The sequence below is a fragment of the Callorhinus ursinus genome, unplaced genomic scaffold (genome assembly GCF_003265705.2).
Source record: "Callorhinus ursinus isolate GAN/ISIS: 27379988/994484 unplaced genomic scaffold, GSC_fseal_2.0 scaffold21, whole genome shotgun sequence".
In the NCBI taxonomy this organism is placed as follows: Eukaryota; Metazoa; Chordata; class Mammalia; order Carnivora; family Otariidae; genus Callorhinus; species Callorhinus ursinus.
The window spans coordinates 27257028-27277277 of NW_027397083.1; the positions used below are offsets into that span (position 1 = coordinate 27257028).

The 20250-nt window shown below is 39.2% G+C and overlaps 1 protein-coding gene across 5 annotated transcripts in view; it reads right to left on the minus strand.

The window, feature by feature from the left end:
* Positions 1-9138: 9138 nt before the first annotated feature.
* The window catches only part of PRMT3 (protein arginine methyltransferase 3), a 141755-nt gene continuing 130643 nt past the window's right edge, over positions 9139-20250 (minus strand). For 4 of the 5 annotated variants that reach the window (XM_025878546.2, XM_073904853.1, XM_073904854.1 and 1 more), the window contains one exon: positions 16777-18947. In XM_025878546.2, the coding sequence (XP_025734331.2) occupies positions 18838-18947 (110 nt within the window). In that variant the 3' untranslated portion in view covers positions 16777-18837. Of the gene's footprint in view, positions 12378-16776; positions 18948-20250 lie in introns of those variants that run through there. The other variant, XM_073904852.1, reaches the window with a different exon arrangement.

Here is a 20250-nt window from a genome sequence, read left to right on the forward strand (position 1 = left end):
CGATATACAAAACTACAGAGAAAAGAAAATCCCTCATTCTCACCCTCCAGAAATAACCAAAACATCTGTTCTTGTATCTGTGTGTGTGTAACCGTACCTAGATAGGTTGTGTTCTGAAATCTGATTTCTTTCACTTTACCGTATTGGGTAGACATCTTTCCATGCCAGTAAGTATAAATCATACCATCGCCGAAAACTGCATAGTGTGGTATCACCTACATGCGCTACCAATGGACTGTACTGGTGAGTAACTGCTGCTTAACAAATCACCCTTCAGTTGTAGTGAAATTTTACATATTCCATATAAATTCCACATACAGAGGCAGATGGATATATATAATGTTATACAAGTATCACATGTCTGCAGGCTGGCTGGAGTTGGTGGACTTAGGCTGTCCTCAGCTGGGCCGTTCAGGTTCAGTTTATAGCTGCTCTGTCTATGGGGCAAGGGTGGCCCTCCTCCATATGTCTCTCATCCTCCTTCTGGAGCCAAGAATCTGTCCACACACCATTCAAAGCACACCACATAGCCAAGTCCAAAGTCAAAGAATGGGGAAATAGACCTTGCTTATGATGAAGACATGTGAGTGCAGATCGGGGTGAAGAATTGAGACCAATAATTTAATCTATCCCATACATAATTGTTTTGTTTCCCATTTTTTAATACTTATGAGCCATTTTGAGCCTCTTTGAACACATACTTCTGTTTCCTGGCCCAGTTTTATCTTCTTATGATAAATTTCTAAAGTCAAATTGCTGTGTCAAAGGACATATGCATTTCAAATATTGATTTATATTTAATAGTATTCCAAAAAGATTCTATACTCCCTAATAATAGTGTCAGAGAATGCTGTTTTCCTCATATTCTTGCCATTACTAGGTTTTATCAATTAGAAAAAAAAAATCTTTGTCCTAATATAAGAAATATGTTGTCTTAAGTTTATTACATTTCTTTGATTATTATTAGTGAGGTTAGAAATATTTTTATGTCTGTTGGTCTTTTATGTGTTTTTTTTGAGTGACCTCTTCATGCTCTTTGCCTAGACTCACTTTTTTTCAAACAAAGTCAGATTTCCACAAAACTAAGGTGAAGTCACAACTTGCTTCCCTTGACCCAGCTCTTGTGGGATTCCGTGTGCCGTCACCTTACCACCACCCCTTTTACTCAGGCAGAATGCAGTTCGCAAAGTTGGCAAGAAGGCAAAGCAGTGGAGGGGTTCGTGCCCTTCAGGTGCCGGGGAGAAGCCATGGATGCAGGAGAGCTGGGAAGGCCAGGCCCTGGAGCCGGTCTTCTGTGAAAAGTGACGATTCCTGCTGCTGCTGATGCTGACTCAGAAGGAAGAGGCCTGCTAAAAGTCACCATTATCTTCCTGATGGCAAGAGAAAATTCCTCTCTCATCAATGTCCCGGGCTATCTAATTAGTTTCTAACTAAGGGCATTTTTATTTAAATATAAAATCTAAAATCACAGTCCGAGTGGGCAGGTTCTGGGAAGAAAATGACAAATCCTAAATCCTTCTAGTGTGGCTAGAAATGCTTTGAACTTAGGAAAGAATGTCAAGTGACCCTTGCCTTCTTCCATACTGCTTGTTGGGAAACCTGAGAGTCGGGAGATGGAGGATTGGGCTAGAGGCCGAGTGGTATAACAACAAGGGTAATCCCGGCGTATACTCGGGTAGCACTTCTCAGGGGCCGGGCTCTAAGCACTTTACATATATGCTAACTCATTTAATCCTCACCATGACCATAGGAAATAGGAATTACTATTATTCCTATGTTGTAGCTGAGCTATGTTTCTATTTGCTCAAAGACCCACAACGAGGAAATGGTAGAGCCAGGACTGAAACTCAGGTGGTCTGGCTCCAGAGCTGGTGCTTTAATGGCTTTGCTAGGATTTCCCCAGATGCACAGCATGTCCCAAAGTGGACTCGAAGGAGCACCCATCCTGCAGGAGGCTGAATGCTGTTACATGCAAAGGGAAACTTGGGGTTGAGGCTAACAGGTCTCTTCACTCCAACACTTCTTAGGGACTACAATATGCCAATCTAAATGGTAGATTTTTTTTTTTAAAGATCTTATTTATTTGATAGAGAGAGACACAGTGAGAGAGGGAACACAAGCAGGGGGAGTGGGAGAGGGAGACGCAGGCCCCCCCGCAGAGCAGGGAGCCCGATGTGGGGCTCGATCTCAGGACCCTGGGATCATGACCTGAGCCAAAAGCAGACGCTTAACCAACTGAGGCACCCAGGTGCCCCGAGATTATCGTATTCTTTAAAAGATTTTATTTATTTATTTGACAGAGAGAGACACAGCAAGAGCAGGAACACAAGCAGGGGGGAGCGGGAGAAGGAGACTCAGGCTTCCTGCTGAGCAGGGAGCCCGATCTGGGGCTCGATCCCCGGACCCTCAGATCATGACCTGAGCTGCAGGGAGATGCCTAATGACTGAGCCACCCAGGCGCCCCTAAATGGTAGATTTTTAAAGAAGCAAATCAACCACGCAGCACCTCCCAAACATATTTGACCTTTAAAATCTTGTTTCAGAAAAGATTTTAAAGAATTTGTATTCCACAGATCATGTGTTGTTAAACGCTAGGGTAGTGGGCTTCGGAGTCAGGCACACTGGCTTGGGGCAGTTCGTGAGAGCCAGGTGTTCAATTTTCAGGTGATTGAGAAAGCCAGTGGCTCAACTCAGTCATTACTAAAAATTAAACCTACAATTAAATAACTTATATTACAAAGGTAATGGATACTCAAGACTTACCGCTTCCTGTTTACTTTATTACCCTTGACTATAATCTAGGCTCTTATGTGAGGTTATGCCCTATAGCTCTACTCAGGTCACTGTGTCTATATATTGTGCCAATATTCGTGTGCTCTTGAGCATCCTCCCAGCTCCATGTCCAGTGATGGCATGTTGGTAACTTGCTATCAGCCACGGTAAGGGTTACCGACACCACCAAAATTGGGAAAGCCTCCACATCAGGGCTCTTTTGAGGGGAGGAGGTCTGTTTTGGGAGGAGTGGATGTTAAACATTTACCAGCACATCATGGCAGACATGTAGGCTTAAAATACTGACTTCACTGGTAAATACGATTTGGGGAAAATGACTCCATATTTTTAAGCTTTGGTCTTCTACTTCTTAAATTGTTGTGAGGGTTACATAAACCAGACTGGATTAAAGCAATGGTTCCCACATCTGGTCAGAATCATCACGGGTTCCTGATGCTATTCAAGACCTACAGCGTAAGAATCTCCGTGGATGGTACCCAGGGATCTGCAGTTTCAATAAAGCTCCCCAGAACATGCAGCCCTGCATTTGGGGACAAGCGGTAAAAGCTACCAGTAGAGAAGATTTCTGAACCAACAGGCTATGAAAAGTCATGTATCTCTTCCAACTCCAGCATAAGTAGCAAGCCCAGAATCAAGATTTCTCTTTCTAAAGTATGACTTGTTATGGGGCTGAGGCAGAGAAAGGGGCCTACCCTCCCCAGAGCTAGATCATGTCTATAATCCTCTATAGGTAGCTTGACCAGGATAGGACCATTTCTCTAGGCCATCCGAAGGATGTGGAAATAACTCAGTTTTGAAATTGTACTTCATAATGCTCTTTACTGTCATGAGCTTTTACCTGCCTGGCATCCAAATCTGGACAGGAAGGCTAGGGCACCAGGACTTCTGCAGGCCACGCAAATCCTCTTGTTCATCATTCACACCTGAACATGGCCAACAGCAAAATCAGATATACCATATCAGCCCCTTGGCCGGCCATCCTAGACTCTGTTCCTTCTCTCTCTCCAGCCCCATCCTGACTATCAGAGGGGGTCAGATCTACTACCTAAATATTTTATTTTTACTATATATATTATTATACTATATAAAAATGTTTTATACTATATATATACACATATATGTATATTTTACTATATATATTACCTATATATACTTGGTTATAAAATCAGATTACAAGAGAAGAGATCATAATAATAGTAAAACAAGATTCCCTTGCTCCAGTCCTCTGGAGCAACTCTTCCCAAGAACCAACATTTTAAAATTTATTAAATAATTTAAAATTTTTCTTGTGATCACCTTTATATTCCTAAATAATGTATCTCTATATTTTGATGCATCCATTTTAGACATCATCTGTTCCTTTTCTCTGATAGAGGAGGATTTTGCTTACTTCTACTGCCATAACCTTCCCAGTGTCTATTACTCTTATTTCCATCATTAGTTACTTTAAACATTTCACATATACACTTTTATTGCTTATTCCATGGACACTAGATTATTTCAAGTTCTTACTGTACCCCACTCCAGACCCCTCCCAGCTACTGTCTTTCCACATTACCAGCACTAAATAGATTTCTTTGAGATGCAGTCTGCCCAGCCATGGCAGAGATTTTGAGATTGACTACTGTCATCTTCAAGGCTCAGCATATTCAGGATTGCCATTAAATATTGGCCACATTAAATGACAGCGGAGAACAGAATTCTGAATTCCCTCAGCTATCCTTTGTCTGTTTAAAGAAAATATAGTTTTTTTTTGCCCTGGATCACAGGAGTTATCTCATTAAACCAAATACCATAGAACCGCATGAGGAGCCAGAGCAGATGAAGGTGTAAGGAGAATAAATCCTATTAGGGTCCCAGCAGGAGAGTCATTGGAGACGCACAGTCATGAAAGAAAGACCTGGGGCTCCACTCATGTTCCTGTGGTCTCAGGTCCAGTTTCCAAGAGGGAAAAATATACACTGCTTGCTTTCCGAAAACATCTCAAAGCCACTTCTTAAACCATACAAAAGCTTTTGTTCTTTCCAAAACCTTTGGATAGAAATGGGGTTAAAAACACCACTTTAAAAGAAATCCTTGCTGTCACTATTGCTATAAAACTATATCTATAGGATATAAAAAAATTTTTTTTAAGATTTTTTATTTATTTGACAGAGAGAAACAGCGAGAGAGGGAACACAAGCAGGGGGAGTGGAAGAGGGAGAAGCAGGCTTCCCGCAGAGCGGGGAGCCTGATGCGGGGCTTGATCCCAGGACCCTGGGATCGTGACCTGAGCTGAAGGCAGATGCTTAACGACTGAGCCACCCAGGCGCCCCAATATATCTATAGGGTTTAACAAAGTTTTCTGATCAAGATTTCTCATTAGCTAAACTATTCCTAATTATTGATATTATTAATGTAGTTGTGTGTTGAAGAGATTTTTACTCATTATTTTTCCTTGTTTCCCTATTAATTAATAAATGAAACAATATTAAAATGTTTTAGAAATAATATATTTGAGGGGCACCTGTGTGGTTCAGTCGGTTAAGCATCTGACTCTTGATTTAGGCTCAGGTTGTGATCTCAGGGTTGTGAGATCTGGCCCTGCTGCCTTGGCTCCCCGCTCAGCAGGGAGTCTGCTCTAGAGTCTCTCTCCCACTCCCTTTCCCTCTGCATTCTCTCTCTCTAAAACAATAAATAAATCTTTTAAAAAAAAAGAAATAATATATTCAATCTTAAGGAAGTTTAAACTATATCCATGCAGTTTTCACACACCAACACAGCAGAATTAGCCTTTGCCAATTTTAAAATACACCAGATTATCTACTTTTTTTAAAAGGATCAACATGCAAGTAAATTAAAAACCATTTAAAAGTGCGTGAGTGGGAGATATAGGCTTCCAGTTATGGAATGAGCAAGTCACGGGAGTAAAAGGCACAGCATAAGGAAAAGGATATGTTGTTAACAGTGATATATCAGGACAGAGGGCAGCTACACTTGTAAGCATAGCATAATGTGTAAACTTGTGGAATCACTGTCGTACACCTGAAGGTAGTGTAACGTTGTGTGTCAACTATACTATACTAAAAAACCAAAAATCACTCCTAGTTTGTTGGTTCAGAAATCTTCTCTACTGGTAGCTTTAACCACTTGTCCCTAAAATGCAGGTCTGCATGTTCTGGGGAGCTTTAATGAAAAACCAAATTCAGGGTTTTACTGAACCAGTTGATGGTCCTAGGCTTTGAAGTTTTGTTTTTTGCTTTTGAGGGGGGGTGGAGAGCATGACTGGGGGAAGGAATGGTGAAAGAGAGAGAACCTTACAGAGGCTCAATGCCCAGTGTGGAGCCCGATGTGGGGCTCGATCCCACAACCCTGAGATCATGACCTGAGCCTAAATCAAGAGTTGGACGCTCAACTGACTGAGCCACCTGGTGCCCCAGGCTTTGAAGTTTTAAAACATCATTGTGGTTGAGAAAAAAGTATATAAATTGTGCACTAATGATAGGTAAAAGGTCTAATTCAGAGAGGCAAAATGAAGTAATTCATAGATAACAAAACAAGTGATTAGGGGCGCCTGGGTGGCTCAGTCGTTAAGCATCTGCCTTCGGCTCAGGTCATGATCCCAGGGTCCTGGGATCGAGCCCCACATCAGGCTCCCTGCTCCGCGGGAAGTCTGCTTCTCCCTCTCCCGCTCCCCCTGCTTGTGTTCACTCTCTCGCTCTCTGTCAAATAAATAAAATAAAATCTTAAAAAAAAAGTGATTAAAGAGAAGCAACTGCCATAGTATCACTGGTTAATTATAGCAAACGACCAGTCTAGATTATTGGTCATTCATTTTTTCATTCAACAGATATTTACTGAGCTCCTACTATGCACCAGTGCACAATACAGCAGTTAATGAAATGGACAAAAATCCCTGGCCTCCTGGCACTTACATTCTAGAAGAAGGGGAAGAAAATTAAAAAAAATAAATTGATAAAACATATAGTATATTAGGGGCAATAGTGCTATGAGAAAAATAAAGCAGGGAAAGGAATTGGGAGTGTGACCATGGGTTTTGCACTTTTTTACTCTGGCCAGGCAGAGAAATTTTGTTGAGAAAAGGACTCTTGAGCCCAGACCTGAAGGAGCCAAGGGCGTGAGTTAGGTGACCATCTGTGGGAAGAGCTTTCCAGGCAGAAGGAACAGCCTCAGACAGACGCTGTGCCCATCAAGTGTGAGGATGGAAAGGAGTGTGAGCACAGCTGGAGAGGAGTCAGTGGGAAAGTGTAGGAAATGGTTCTAGGGAGTAACAGGATGTTACTTTGTAGTGCAAAGGGCTTTGTAGGTGAATGTAGGACTTTAGCTTTTACTTGAGTTGAAAAGCTGCTGGGAGTATCTGAGTAAATGAGTAACAATCTGATTTATATCTTAAAAGGATTACCTCAGCTGATGTACTAAGGATAGAAGGGGGAAGGGTAGAATGGGTCAGAAGCAGAAAGACCAGTTAGGAGGGTCTTAAAACAATCTAAGTCGGTGGTTCTCAAACTTTCTTGGTTTTACGACCCCTTTACTTCTTAAAAATTATTAAGAGCCCCAAAAAGTTTTTGTTCATGTGGGTTACATCTATTGATATTTTACCATATTAGAAATTAAAACTGAGAAACATTTATATTTGCTTAATTCACTGAATAGGCCCATGTTAATAAAATTAACATATTTTTACGGAAATAACTATATTTTCAAAACAAAAAATATTTAGTAAGAAGTGATATTGTTTAGCATTTTTATAAATCACTTTATTCTCTGGTTTACCAGAAGTACAGCTGGATTCTCATAGCTCCTTCTGCATTTAGTCCATTAAGATACATTGTTTTGGTTGAGGTGTATGAAAAAATATGGACTCATATAATCTTCTTTAATACCCAACCCAAACTGGACAAGCAGTAGTTTCTTAAAACTACTTTTAAGTAAAAAAAACCTTTAAGAAAGGTCAATTGCAATGTGGAATCTAAAATTTTATATTGTTTCATTAAAATCCAAGGCTTATCTTGTCCTTAGGATGAATATTTGTAACCTTATGCATTTTGGGTGGCAGAGAATATTAGTTCACTGCATTATGCAGATCTTTCAAATGTTGATACATATCATTATATAGCCAAAAATCAAAGATGTTATTATTACTTCCGATCAGGTTCAGGACACGTACCCCAAAATACAGCATCTTGGCACAATGAATATTTCAGGCTGAAGGAATTTGGAAAATGGCACATGCAGGAAGGGTTCTTCCTCCCTTCCTCCCTCCCTTCTATTTTGTTAGCTCTGCTTGTGATTTGTTGCTTCTCAGTAAATAGGTGTACCCACAGTGTTCAACAGTGGTCATTAGAATGAACATATATTTGACCGTTCTCAAGATTTCTTCCACCTTCTGAAAAAACTCTCAGACTTTCCCCTGAAGCAGGCCATAAAACCCTCATGTGAGAGGGGCTCTCCTGTCCTGGGAGGAGAGGAGTATCTCCAAAAATGAAGGAACACAGAGAGGATAGGTCTCAGACGAAAAGGCCTTGCTGTTTCCCCCAGTTTACTACATTTAGCTTACCTTTGTCCTATCACATCTTCCCCCAACTTTTTTTTTTTTTTTAAAGATTTTATTTATTTATTTGAGAGAGGGAGAATGAGAGAGAGCACGAGAGGGAAGACGGTCACAGGGAGAAGCAGACTCCCAGCTGAGCACGGAGCCCGATGTGGGACTCGATCCCGGGACTCCAGGATCATGACCTGAGCCGAAGGCAGTCGCTTAACCAACTGAGCCACCCAGGCGCCCCCCACAACTTTCCATTCTACATCAAACCTAGCATAAAACCTTCAGGTTTGTTACTTTGGGTCTTCATTTACTTCCTTGTGAAGGCTCCTGTGTTATGTAAAACTTATAGAGGCATACATCAGAGATATTGTGGGTTTAGTTCCAGACTACCACAATAAAGCCAATGTCACAATAAAGCCAGTCAACTGAATTTTTTTGTGTGTGTGTAAAAGTTATGTTTGCACTGTACTGTAGTCTAGTAAGTATGCGATAGCATTATGTTTAAAAACAATGTACATACTTTAAAGATACTTCATTGCTAAAAAATATTAACCATCATCTGAGCTTTCAGTGCGTCGATCTTTTTTTTTTTAAAGATTTTTTATTTATTTTTTGACAGAGAGAGACACAGCGAGAGAGGGAACACAGCAGGGGGAGTGGGAGAGGGAGAAGCAGGCTCCCTGTGGAGCAGGGAGCCCCATGCGGGGCTCCATACCAGGACCCTGGGATCGTGACCTGAGCCCAAGGCAGATGCTTAACGACTGAGCCACCCAGGCGCCCTGAGTCGCAACCTTTTTTTTAAATTTTTATTGTTATGTTAATCACCATATATTACATCATTTGCTTTGGTGTACTAGGTCGCAATCTTTTTGCTGGAGGGTCTCACCATGATGTTGATGGCTGCTGACTCATGGGGTGGTGGCTGCTGAAGGTTGGGGTAGCTGTGGCAATTTCTTAAATAAGACAACAATGAAGTTTGCTGCATTGTTTGACTCATATACAAATGATTTCTCTGCAGCATGTGATGCTATGTGACAGCATTTTACCTACAGTAGAACTTCTTTCAAAACAGAGGTCAGTCCTCTCAAGCTCTGTCACTGCTCTATAAGTTCATGTAACATTCCAAATCATCTGTTGTCATTTCAACAATCTTTACCAGGACCAAATTCTATCTCAAGAAACCATTTCTGTGCTCAGCAGAAGGAAGTCCTTAGCCCTCAAAGTTTTATTATGAGATTTCAGAAAGTCACATCTCTGGCTCCACTTCTAATTTTGTTCTCTTGCTATTTCCCCTACACCTGCATTTACTTCCTCCGCTGAAGTCTGGGAACCCCTCAAAATCAAACATGAGTGTTGGAATTCAGCTTCTTCCAAACTCCTATTCATGTTGATATTTTGACCTCTTCCCATGAATCACAAATGTTCTTAATGGCATCTAGAATGCTGAATCCTTTCCGGAAGGTTTTCAGTTTACTTTGCCCAGACCCATCAGAGGAATCACTATCTGTTGCAGCTCTAGCCTTACAAAATGTGTTTCTTAAATAAACCTTGAACGTCAAAATTACTCCTTGACCTATGGGCAGTAGAATGGATGTGGTGTTAGCAGGCATGAAAACATCAATCTCGTTGTCCACCTCCATCAGAGTTCTTGGGTGACCAGGTGCACTGTCAATGAGCAGTAATATTTTTGAAAGGAAGCTTTTTTTTTCCTGAGCAGCACATCTCAACAGTGGGCTTAAAATATGCAGTAAATCATGTTGTAAACAGATGTGTTGTCATCTAGGGTGTGTTGTTCCATTTATAGAGCACAGGCAGAGTAGATTTAGCATAATTCTTCAGGCCCCTAGGATTTTCAGAATGGTCAAAGAACCCTAGCTTTAACTGAAAGTCCCTAGCTGCATTAGCCCCTAATAAGAGAGTCAACCTATCCTCTGAAACTTTGAAGCCTGGCACTGACTTCTCTCTGGCTATGAAAGTCCTAGATGGCACCTTCTTCCAATAGAAGGCTGTTTGCACTGAAAATGTTTCGTGCAGCCACCTTATTATTTTAGCTAGATCCCCTGGATAACTTGCTGCAGCTTCTACATCAGCACTCACTTGCACTTTTCTGTTACGGAGACTGTTTCCTTCCTTAAGCCTCATGAACCAACCTCTGCTGGCTTCAGGCTTTTCTTCTGCAGCTTCCTCACCTCTCTCAGCCTTCCCAGAACTGAAGAGAGTTAGGGCCTTGCTCTGCATTAGGCTTTGGCTGAAGGCAAAGTTGTAGCTGGTTGAAGCTTCTATCCAGACCACTAAAAACTTCCTATCAGCAATAAGGCTGTTTCACTTTCTTACAGTGTGTGTGTACGCGGGAGTGGAGCTTCTAATTTCCTTCAAGAACTTTTCCTTTGCATTCACAACTTGGCTAACTGGTGCAAGAGGCCTAGCTTTTCGCCTGTCTCTGCCTTTGACAGACCTTCCTCACTAAGCTTAAACTAGCTTTTGATTTAAAGTGGGAGACATGTGACTTTTCCTTTCATTTCAACACTTAGAGGCTACTGTAGGGTTTTTAATTTGCCTCATTTCAATATTGTTGTTTTCAGGGAATAGCGGAGGCCCAAGGAGAGGGAGATAGATGGGAATGGCTAGTCCATAGAGCAGTCAGAACAATCAGAACATTTATCAATTTAAGTTCACTGTCTCATATGGGTGCAGTTTGTGGTGCCCCAAAACAATTAACAAAAGTAACATCAAAGATCACGGGCCACAGATCATTATAAAAATATAGTAACAATGAAAAAGTCTGAAATATTGTGGGAATTACCAAAATTACAGAGACAAGAAGTGAGCAAATGCTATTAGAAAAAATGGCACTAATAGTGGTTGCCACAAATCTTCCATTTGCAAAAAATCTGCAAAGCACGATAAAGTGAAGTGCAATGATACATATCGGTGTTAAATAAATTTGTATGCTTTTCTCTTGTTAGTCTGTCTTTTGCTACAGAGGTCATAGTTGAGAACTTAAGAGTAGAGCAAAAAGTTGTTTTTCTTCCCCTACACCACTAATCTTTAAGTCTTTAAGGATTGGGAAGCCCTTAAGCTCACAGTGATAGATACAGGTTTTCAAAAATTCCAATTTTAGCTTGAAAACTAGTATTTTATCATTAGCAACAAATTCTACCAGTTGTTTTATTTGAAGTGCTAAGGTCAGTTTTTTTTTTCTTTTGCAGGACAATGCCTGCCATAGTTTCTCAGTCATTCTTTCAAGTAAAAATAATATTTTAAGAAAAAAGTGGCTAGTTTAGGTCACAAATCAATTGCACAAGTGCTTTCCCTGGAGACAAATATTGTATTTCAGCATGCAGCAAAAACGGTTTTATTAGTATCATACAGAATATTAAAAGACATGTATTCAAGGGTCAAGATCTAATAAAATTAATATTTACCATGTCACCAAGGACATTTTAAAGAGAGTACGTGGTAGTGAAGAATAAAATGATTACTTTAGTTTGGTGCCTTGATTTCTGTGCTAAAGGGCCAGCACTTTTACCTACAATTGCTTTTGCATCATCAGTATAAATGCCAATACAGTGAAAAAGGCAAACAATGTATCAGTATTATTGCAAGAATAGTTTTGATCTCCTGGACTTTCTGCAAGTTTTATTTTGGAGTCACCAGGCGTCTTGCTGGCTACATTTTGAGAACTAATGATTGAGGTGAAAGATGATGCTGGTTTGGACCAGGATAGCAGTGATGGAAGTAGTTAGAACTATTTTGGTTCTGGATATATTTTAAAGGTAGATCTGATAAAGTTTGTTGGCCAGCTTGGATGTGGAGTTGAGGATAAAGGTCAAGGATGACCTTAAGTTTTCTGGCCTGAGCTAATAAAAGAAGAAATTCCATTAAGTGAGGTAGAGAAAGATAGCAGAAGCAGGGTTTGGGGAAGATGAGAAATAGTTCTGAAACATGTTAAGTTTCAGATGCCCAGGAGACATCTAAGTAGACATGTCATGTAGGCGGTTGGCTATAGTCTGTAGTGGGAGATAGATGGCTGGAGAACACGCTGAGGAATCATCAACATCTAGGTATTTAAAACAGTAAGACTGGATAAAATCACCAAGGGAGGGAAGATGGGCAGAAGAGATCTCAGGATTAGGGTGCCAACATGTAAAGGTTGAAAAGTGAGGAAAAGCCAACAAAGGAAACCAAAGAGTGGTCCAGGAGGAAGGAAGAGAGTGGGGAAAGCCAAGATGAATGTTTCCAGGAGCATGATCATCAGCATCCAATACTACTGGTAACTCAAATAAAATGAGGGCTGCGAATTGGTTACTGGAATTACCAACATGCACACTTCACTGGTGACCGTGTTAAGAGTAGTTTCAATGAAGTGACAGAGGCAGTAATCCTGGTGAGCATGGGCTTAAAAAAATTTCTATGTCAATGCTCATAATGGCTTCAGCCTGGAAACAATCCAAATGTTCACCGACAGGTGAATGGATAAACAGACGAGTAGAATTTCATTTATAAAATGGAATACTATTCAGTAATAAAAGAGCACTGTTGACACACATAACCATGATGAATCTCAAAAAACACTGTGCTAAAAGAAGGTGGGATTGAAAGAGTACATACTATATGACCCCACTTACATGAAGTTCTAAAACAGGCAAACAAATTTATCTTGATGGAAATCAGGATAGTGTTTGCTTGGAAAAGGGAGTGGGGATACATGTTGACTGCAAAGTAGCACAAGAAAACTTTTTGGTGTGAAATAAGTGTTCTAAATATTAACAGGGGTGATGAGTATATGCACACATTTGCCAAGTCATACTGTATACTTAACGTGTATTTTATTTTATATAAATTATACCTCAATACAGTTGTTCAAAAAATGGGAAGAGAAGCAGCAGAGACCATGAACATGGAAAACTCTTTGAGTGGTCTCAATGTAAAAGGAAAACTAGAAATGTGGCAATAGCAGAGGGAAAAGTGGAGTTAAATTTTTTTCCATCATAGGAGCACCTGGGTGGCTCAGTTGGTTAAGCGTCCCACTCTTGAATTCAGCTCAGGTCTTGATCCCAGGGTCATGAGTTCAAGCCCTGTGTTGGGCTCCATGTCCAGCATGAAGTTTACTTAAAAAAAATATATCATCGGTGAAATAATAGCCTATTTGTATGTTAACTGGAGAGAGGTGGAGGGAAAATCTAATGATACAGGGGAAACATGCTGAAGCAATTAACTTTGAACTACTCAGAGGAGATGTGGGACACAGGGAGAGAAGCTGGCTTAGCTAGAAGCAATGGAAGTTCACTTAGTGGGGAGGCAATGTACAGGCATAAATATTGGCTGGGGCATGCGGTATGGAAACCTGTAGAAGTTCTCAGATTCATCCTACTTTCTTGGTAAAACAGGAAACAAGGACTTCAGCTGAAAGAATGAGGAGGATGTTCTGGAGGTTGGAGGAGAGAAGGTATAAAATAGTCACTGAGGAGTCTGTGAGATAAACAGACCAGGGAAATGACTATTGGACACCTGAGATTAGGAGTCATAAATTTTAGACCATCAGAATGGTTGAGTGTTTTCCTCCAGCCTCACTGAGCTGCGTATGTGCAGTCATGTGTTTGGGTTAGAAGCAGAACTGTGGTTTAGTCAAGAGTACAGAAAGGTGAAGGAGAGGTGAAGAAGTTGCAGCTATATGAAAGGGGGTGTTTAGAATGATGGACTATGGATTTTAAACTGATCCGAGAGAGAGGTGTAAACATGAAGAGGTGAGGGACGGAAGACATGTGGTATGAATGAATGGATTTTGGTCTTGGTGGAGTTGAAGAATTGCTGGAATGGATTACAAAAGAGAGTGTGCTGAAAAGAGGTAGTCAGAATGATACTTAATGTTGAGATTTATACAGGAGTTTGAGTTCTGGTTTGGCCAGTTCTACAGGATGACCATAGGAGGGGCTGAGTTAAGGTAAAAGGCAAGATCACTGGATGAGGTCAATGAGACAAAAGGTCAGCGTATAAGAGGGTCATTCACAGGAAATCTTACATCGCACTGATTAAGCAGGAGCAGTGTGGGGCAGCGGTGGCAGTTAAAACTTTCAAGGAATGGAGATCAATCTGGAGGTGGAGAGCTGATCGGTAAGATGGTTTGTGTTACAGTCTTGATGACAAAGGATAAAGATGGGAGGAGGTAGGAAGGATTTTGGAGAGAATGGTCTTTTAACTGACAACCAAAAGCAAGGAAGTCACTCATTGCACATCCAAGTGTAGGGAGGTAAGTGGTGTGGGAGAGGACAGTTTTTAAGAGGCCTATTTAAGAGGCCTTCGGGGGAAGCAATGTCCTCAGGAGGGCAAGGGAGCTCAGCGCAAAAAGAGGAGACATACAGAACTGCACAGGGATAGGAGATTGGGATGCAGAACAAGGGAGGCTGGGGCTTCATCTTCCTTTACTATTTAAGCTATTGTTATCTTAATTTTAAAAAATTACAATGAACTCAATGATAGACTATTTTTGTTTATATTTAGCTATACTCTAGAGCTAAATAAATGCTAACTGTCCCACATTAGCCAAGATGTTAAGGCACTATATGAAAACTGTTTCTTTGGTAGGCTTTTTTTTTTGCACCCAAAACTTTATTGGAAAGGACAAGTGAATTGCTAAGACACTTTACTTCGCTTATTCATCATTCTGCTTGGAAAAATTTGCCTTTACTTTATAGTAAGGAAACAAACACAAAATCATTAAAAATACATGAGCCTCCAAGGCAACATGGCTTCATATGATAGCTGGGCAGGGACTTTACATATCATCCCATGGGGCCTTGTGCATTAATACAACAGGAACACCACATTCTAGGGTGAGAACCAAGCAAGGCAGGCATTGGGAGCCTCAAGGCATGTTGGAAAGTGCTGATATAAAGCAATTTCCCCAACTGTCTCTCCTAATGTTGGCAGTTAGTTTTGGGTCCAGAACCCTTTTAAGACACCCAGAGATTAGTAAGATTCACAGAAGTCCTTCATTAGTTTAGTTTGTAGCTCGTGGGTGGGGTTCAACCATCTCTAACTTTGAAAAGTTGTTTGCACCTCTCTCTGGTCTTATTAAAACTTTTTTTTAAAAAGATTTTATTTATTTGAGAGAGAGAGAATGAGAGAGAGAGAGAGCACAAGAGGGGGGAGGGTCAGAGGGAGAAGCAGACTCCCTGCTGAGCAGGGAGCCCGATGTGAGACTCGATCCTGGGAGTCCAGGATCATGACCTGAGCTGAAGGCAGTCGCTTAACCAACTGAGCCATCCAGGTGCCCTTATTAAAACTTTCTAAATCAAGTTGATAATCAGCTTCAAAGTTTTGTACTAATTTCCTTTGCACAGGGCACTGTTATAATTCCAGACACCAGTCTCAATTATGTAAGTACTGTATCTATATATATTTTAAATTAGGGTAAGTCTTGGTTAATCCTCTAAGTCTCATAAATGAAGTACAATCTAGTTGCTTAGCTTCAAGTCTGTAAAAACTGTAGTCTTTGTAATGTGTTCTATTGGGTGTATATTCTCTGCCACAGCCATTAATGAATCTTGTGAAGAAATATTCTACTTACACTATTAGTGAGTAAGTATTGCTCAATATGAGCAATGGGGTCGATGTGGCCCCAGGCTATAGTTTGCCAACCCACAGTAGGCAATGCTTGACCTCAGCTATCTCACTGACCTTGCCTTTCATCAGAGATCCAAATTCCGTGACAGTATTGTATATTTAATATGTTTTTGAGATATTCTTCACAGAAAAATCTGAATCTCTAGATGTTTTGGATCTATGCTACAGCCAAGCAGCCTAAATGATCACTTCCGGCATGACAGGCAGGAGCTAAGTGATAGATGATCCTGTTTTAATCTTTCCTATTCAGAGTTTTTAGCAGTACTGGTAGCACACTCCCTCCACTTGATATTTGACTGGTCAGGTTAGTATGGGCTGATCTCAAGTCAGTAACTTCACACAATACATTTTAGATATTCCACTTTAAAAAGAAAGAAAGGTAGAATAATGGAAAACACAGGTGGACCAGATTGGTTAATCTAGATTAAGTGGTAAGAAGCAAATAACCCTGTAGGACCAGAATTACTTGTCCTCCCTCTCAAACAGGGATCATTTCAAAGTGAAATGACAGCTCCCTCATTTATTTCACAATGTATTCCTAGCACTTGGGGCTCCTTATTGGACCACTTTGTGCAATGCTGTACACCTTCAAGAGTTGTTTTGCTGAAACACTCCTTCCAGAAAATACTGTTCTAGTAAACAGAGATGACTAGTTGGATGCATCCTACACATTACAAAATAACAATGTTAATTTCACAAAGAAAAACAGGAGGGAAAATGTATTTTCTTAATGGAAATGAAATAAAATCCTTGGCACAGAGTAGTTTGCTATCCATAAATGTACATCTGTCACAGCATGAAAGGACAGTGTATCATTGTCATAGGCTATGAAGTTTTAATTTTTTGTAGCAGTTTAACGGCTGAAATTCTAATCAAAGAGCTAACATCTGGATTCTCATGTTCTCTTAAAATGTTTGGCACACATTAGAATGTTTCAGCCTGGGAAGGCAAACTGAAAAGAACAGAGATCTACCAACTATGGTTGGCCTATTTATAACCAGGAGAAAATCAAAAGAGCCACTAGGTGAAAATCCTAGGCAAATCTAACAAGAGTTTTTTAAAAAAAAAATCATTTTTGAGAAATACTTTTTTAAATAGTAAAAAATATTTTGTTATGCACTTACATGAAAGAAAAATAAAGCAAAAAAATTAGACAGTTTTTGGTTACTTTAAAAACCCATTAAATCTTTTCACAGGGGTTCCTTATTTTTATCACTCTTCCACACTCAAATTTGTACATGAAGTCATTCCAGACAAAATTTAAAGTACTTTGAGCTATATTATAAGCACCACATATTTCTATTAATGTTCTAAATCAAAAACAAGTTGGCTGGTTTAACCCCAGTGAAAAAAGAAATCATGCTTATATAAGAACAAGACTTAAAAGATGATGGTCTGAAATACATCATTTGAAGGGGTTAATTTTCCCATTGCTAGTAGTCCAGTTTTCTAAGACCAAGAGACAATTTTCAAAATAGTTTTTGCTATATTAAATATTAATTTCTGTTAAAATTTTCCCACCCATTCATGTACTTAAGGGTAGTATTCGATTCCCCAACGAATCTAACGTAGATAGCACATATTCCATGAAAGGGATCCTTGACTGCCTAATGATACAACCACCTAGCATTTACTGAGTGTCTTCTATGTGCCAGCCACTGACTGAAGTAGTTGAAATGTATTAACTCATGAACTGGCACATTCACAAAGGGAGAGAGAGGTTAAGGAACATGACTGAGATCCCATAGCAAGTAAGAGCTGTCACCAGAGCCTGCACCTAGGCAGTGACTCCAGAGCTCACACTGCTCAACACTACGCTATGCTGCCTTGTGTATGTCTTAGTTTGAAAAAGAACCAGCTGTTAACTGAAAAAAAGTATATAACCTAGTTGTCCTTAAATCTGTTTTCTTAACGATGATTCCTTTGTTAAGACTTGTTTTAAATGCTTCTGATTTTATAAAAGGCTTTAGTATGTTAAAATACCATTTTATAATGCTAATAGTTGTACATATTTTATTGAATGTTTTCTATTCTGCACTTCAAATTGAGTCAATAACTGTAAATAACACAACTGTAGGTATACTAACAGTTACATGTTTAACTCTGCACATAAATCTAGTTTGAAAAAGATAACATATTTGTAAATAAGTACTTATTTTGCCCAACCTTTAAAAACTTGTATGAAACCTAGGATACATATATTGATGTTAAGATTTCCTGGGCAGTACTAGAAAATTGTATGGTGAAAGAATATTTGCAAAGAGAAAAGAAGCTACAAAACAAGAAGTTCAGAACTAGAGGATAATCAACTAAGCTGTCTTTCAAATATGATCTGTGTGACATTCTTTTCCATATTTTAGTCCCTCCCACTTGTTCTTTAATTATATTCTGATATTCTAGCAAATAATACAATTAAAAACTACTCCTCAGAGTAGAAATCTGCAATAAAATGTATAATAGCTTGTGTAGTTACTAGTTTAATAAAACATTATCTAAATAACTAATCAGTTACTAGTGTTTAAAATTTATAGCAAGAAACATTAAAAACAACAAAAGACTATCTCTGTTTCAAATTTAGGCCTATTTAAATGATTTTCAGTATAGCTAAACTCAATATAATGGTTACATTTAGTAAAATCTTGCTGACTGGACTTCCAAGACTGTGATTATGTAGGTGGTCCACTAGGATCTGTTGTTCCTTTCCTTAGCTGAATTATATCAGATTCCTACCATGTGTCTCTAGTATTGAGGAGACTCATTAGGAAAGGATCCATCATCCATCCACATGCTCACATAAAACCCCCTCTCTCCACTCCCTACCCATAACCCACCCCCATACTAAAAACCGCAAGTTAGTTGTGCTTTTTGTCGTCTTTTCACTGGAGACCATAAGTTTGAGTTGAATTATTCAATGTGAGGGTCACAATGAGAGAACGTGGATCTTTCTTATTCTTGTGGACTGTGATCTTTCCTTTCAAGGCTTCACCTATAGAAGAAAGGTAAAAGATGTGTTTAAGAATTCAAGGAATACAGAAACAAACTGAGGGTTGCTGGAGTGGAGGGGAGTGGGAGGGATGGGGTGGCTGGGTGATGGACATTGGGGAGGGTAGGTACTATGGCGAGCGCTGTGAATCACAGACCTGTACCCTGAAACAAATAATACATTATTATGTTAATAAATAAAAAAAACCAGAATTCAAGGAATACAGTGTAGCAGAAAAGTAATAATGTATACCTAGTACTTCTCTTTTATTGTTGTGAGATGTTTCACTCATTTTGGAAAAAATTAATCGATTTAAATTTTAGGGCAATTTTATGTTTAATTTTTGAACAAAGTAGATCTAAAAAATGAAAAAATTTAAAATTAATTTAAAACAAAACTGAATATTTAAAGCATAAATAACAACAATGTATTGGGAGATAATCTATATTTGGGGAAGTGAAATTTTTACAACAATAGCTCAAAGGATTGGAGGGGGTAAATGGAAGAAAATTACTGAGTCTTAAACTATAAATGAAATGGTGTACTAATGTTTGATGGTAGTCTGGTAAGCTAAAGAGGCATGCTGGAACTCGAGCGCAACAATTATAAAAACAAACCCAACACATGTAGTTATTTAGCTAACGGTGGAGATAAAACGAAATAATGAAAGAATATTCAATCAAAAAAAAAAGGTAAGAAGGAAAAAAGGAATAAATGATAGAGGGGATAGAGAAAAAACAAATAGCAAATGACAGAATTAAATCTAGTATCACAGATAATAACATTAACTGTAATGTGTTTAATATACTTTGAATACAAAGGGTCAAAGTAAAATGTAATTGTTTATTAATCATAGATAGTCTGAAATGGCAGTATTAATTTCAGACAAAGATGACTTCAGGAAAAAATACATAACCAGAGATAGACATATTTCAAAATGATCATTCAATTTATAAAGAGACATAATGACTTTTATGTATGATTGTATGACTACAGAGCTTCAAAACACATGATGCAAATCTGACAGAACCACAGGAAGACACATATAATCCACAATTATCATTGGAAATTTCACCTCTCCTGTCAATAATTGCAATAACAACTAGATAGAAAACCAGAAAGAATATGGAAGACTTAACACACTACTAGATATCCCTCATAAACAAAGATTCAAAAATCCTTTAGAAAAATATTACTGTCTCATAAAATACAGGAAAAAATCTGACAAAATTAATTTATAACAACTTTGAGCAAGCTAGCAATAGAAGGACTCTTCTTCAAGCTGATAAAAGGAATCTATGAGAAA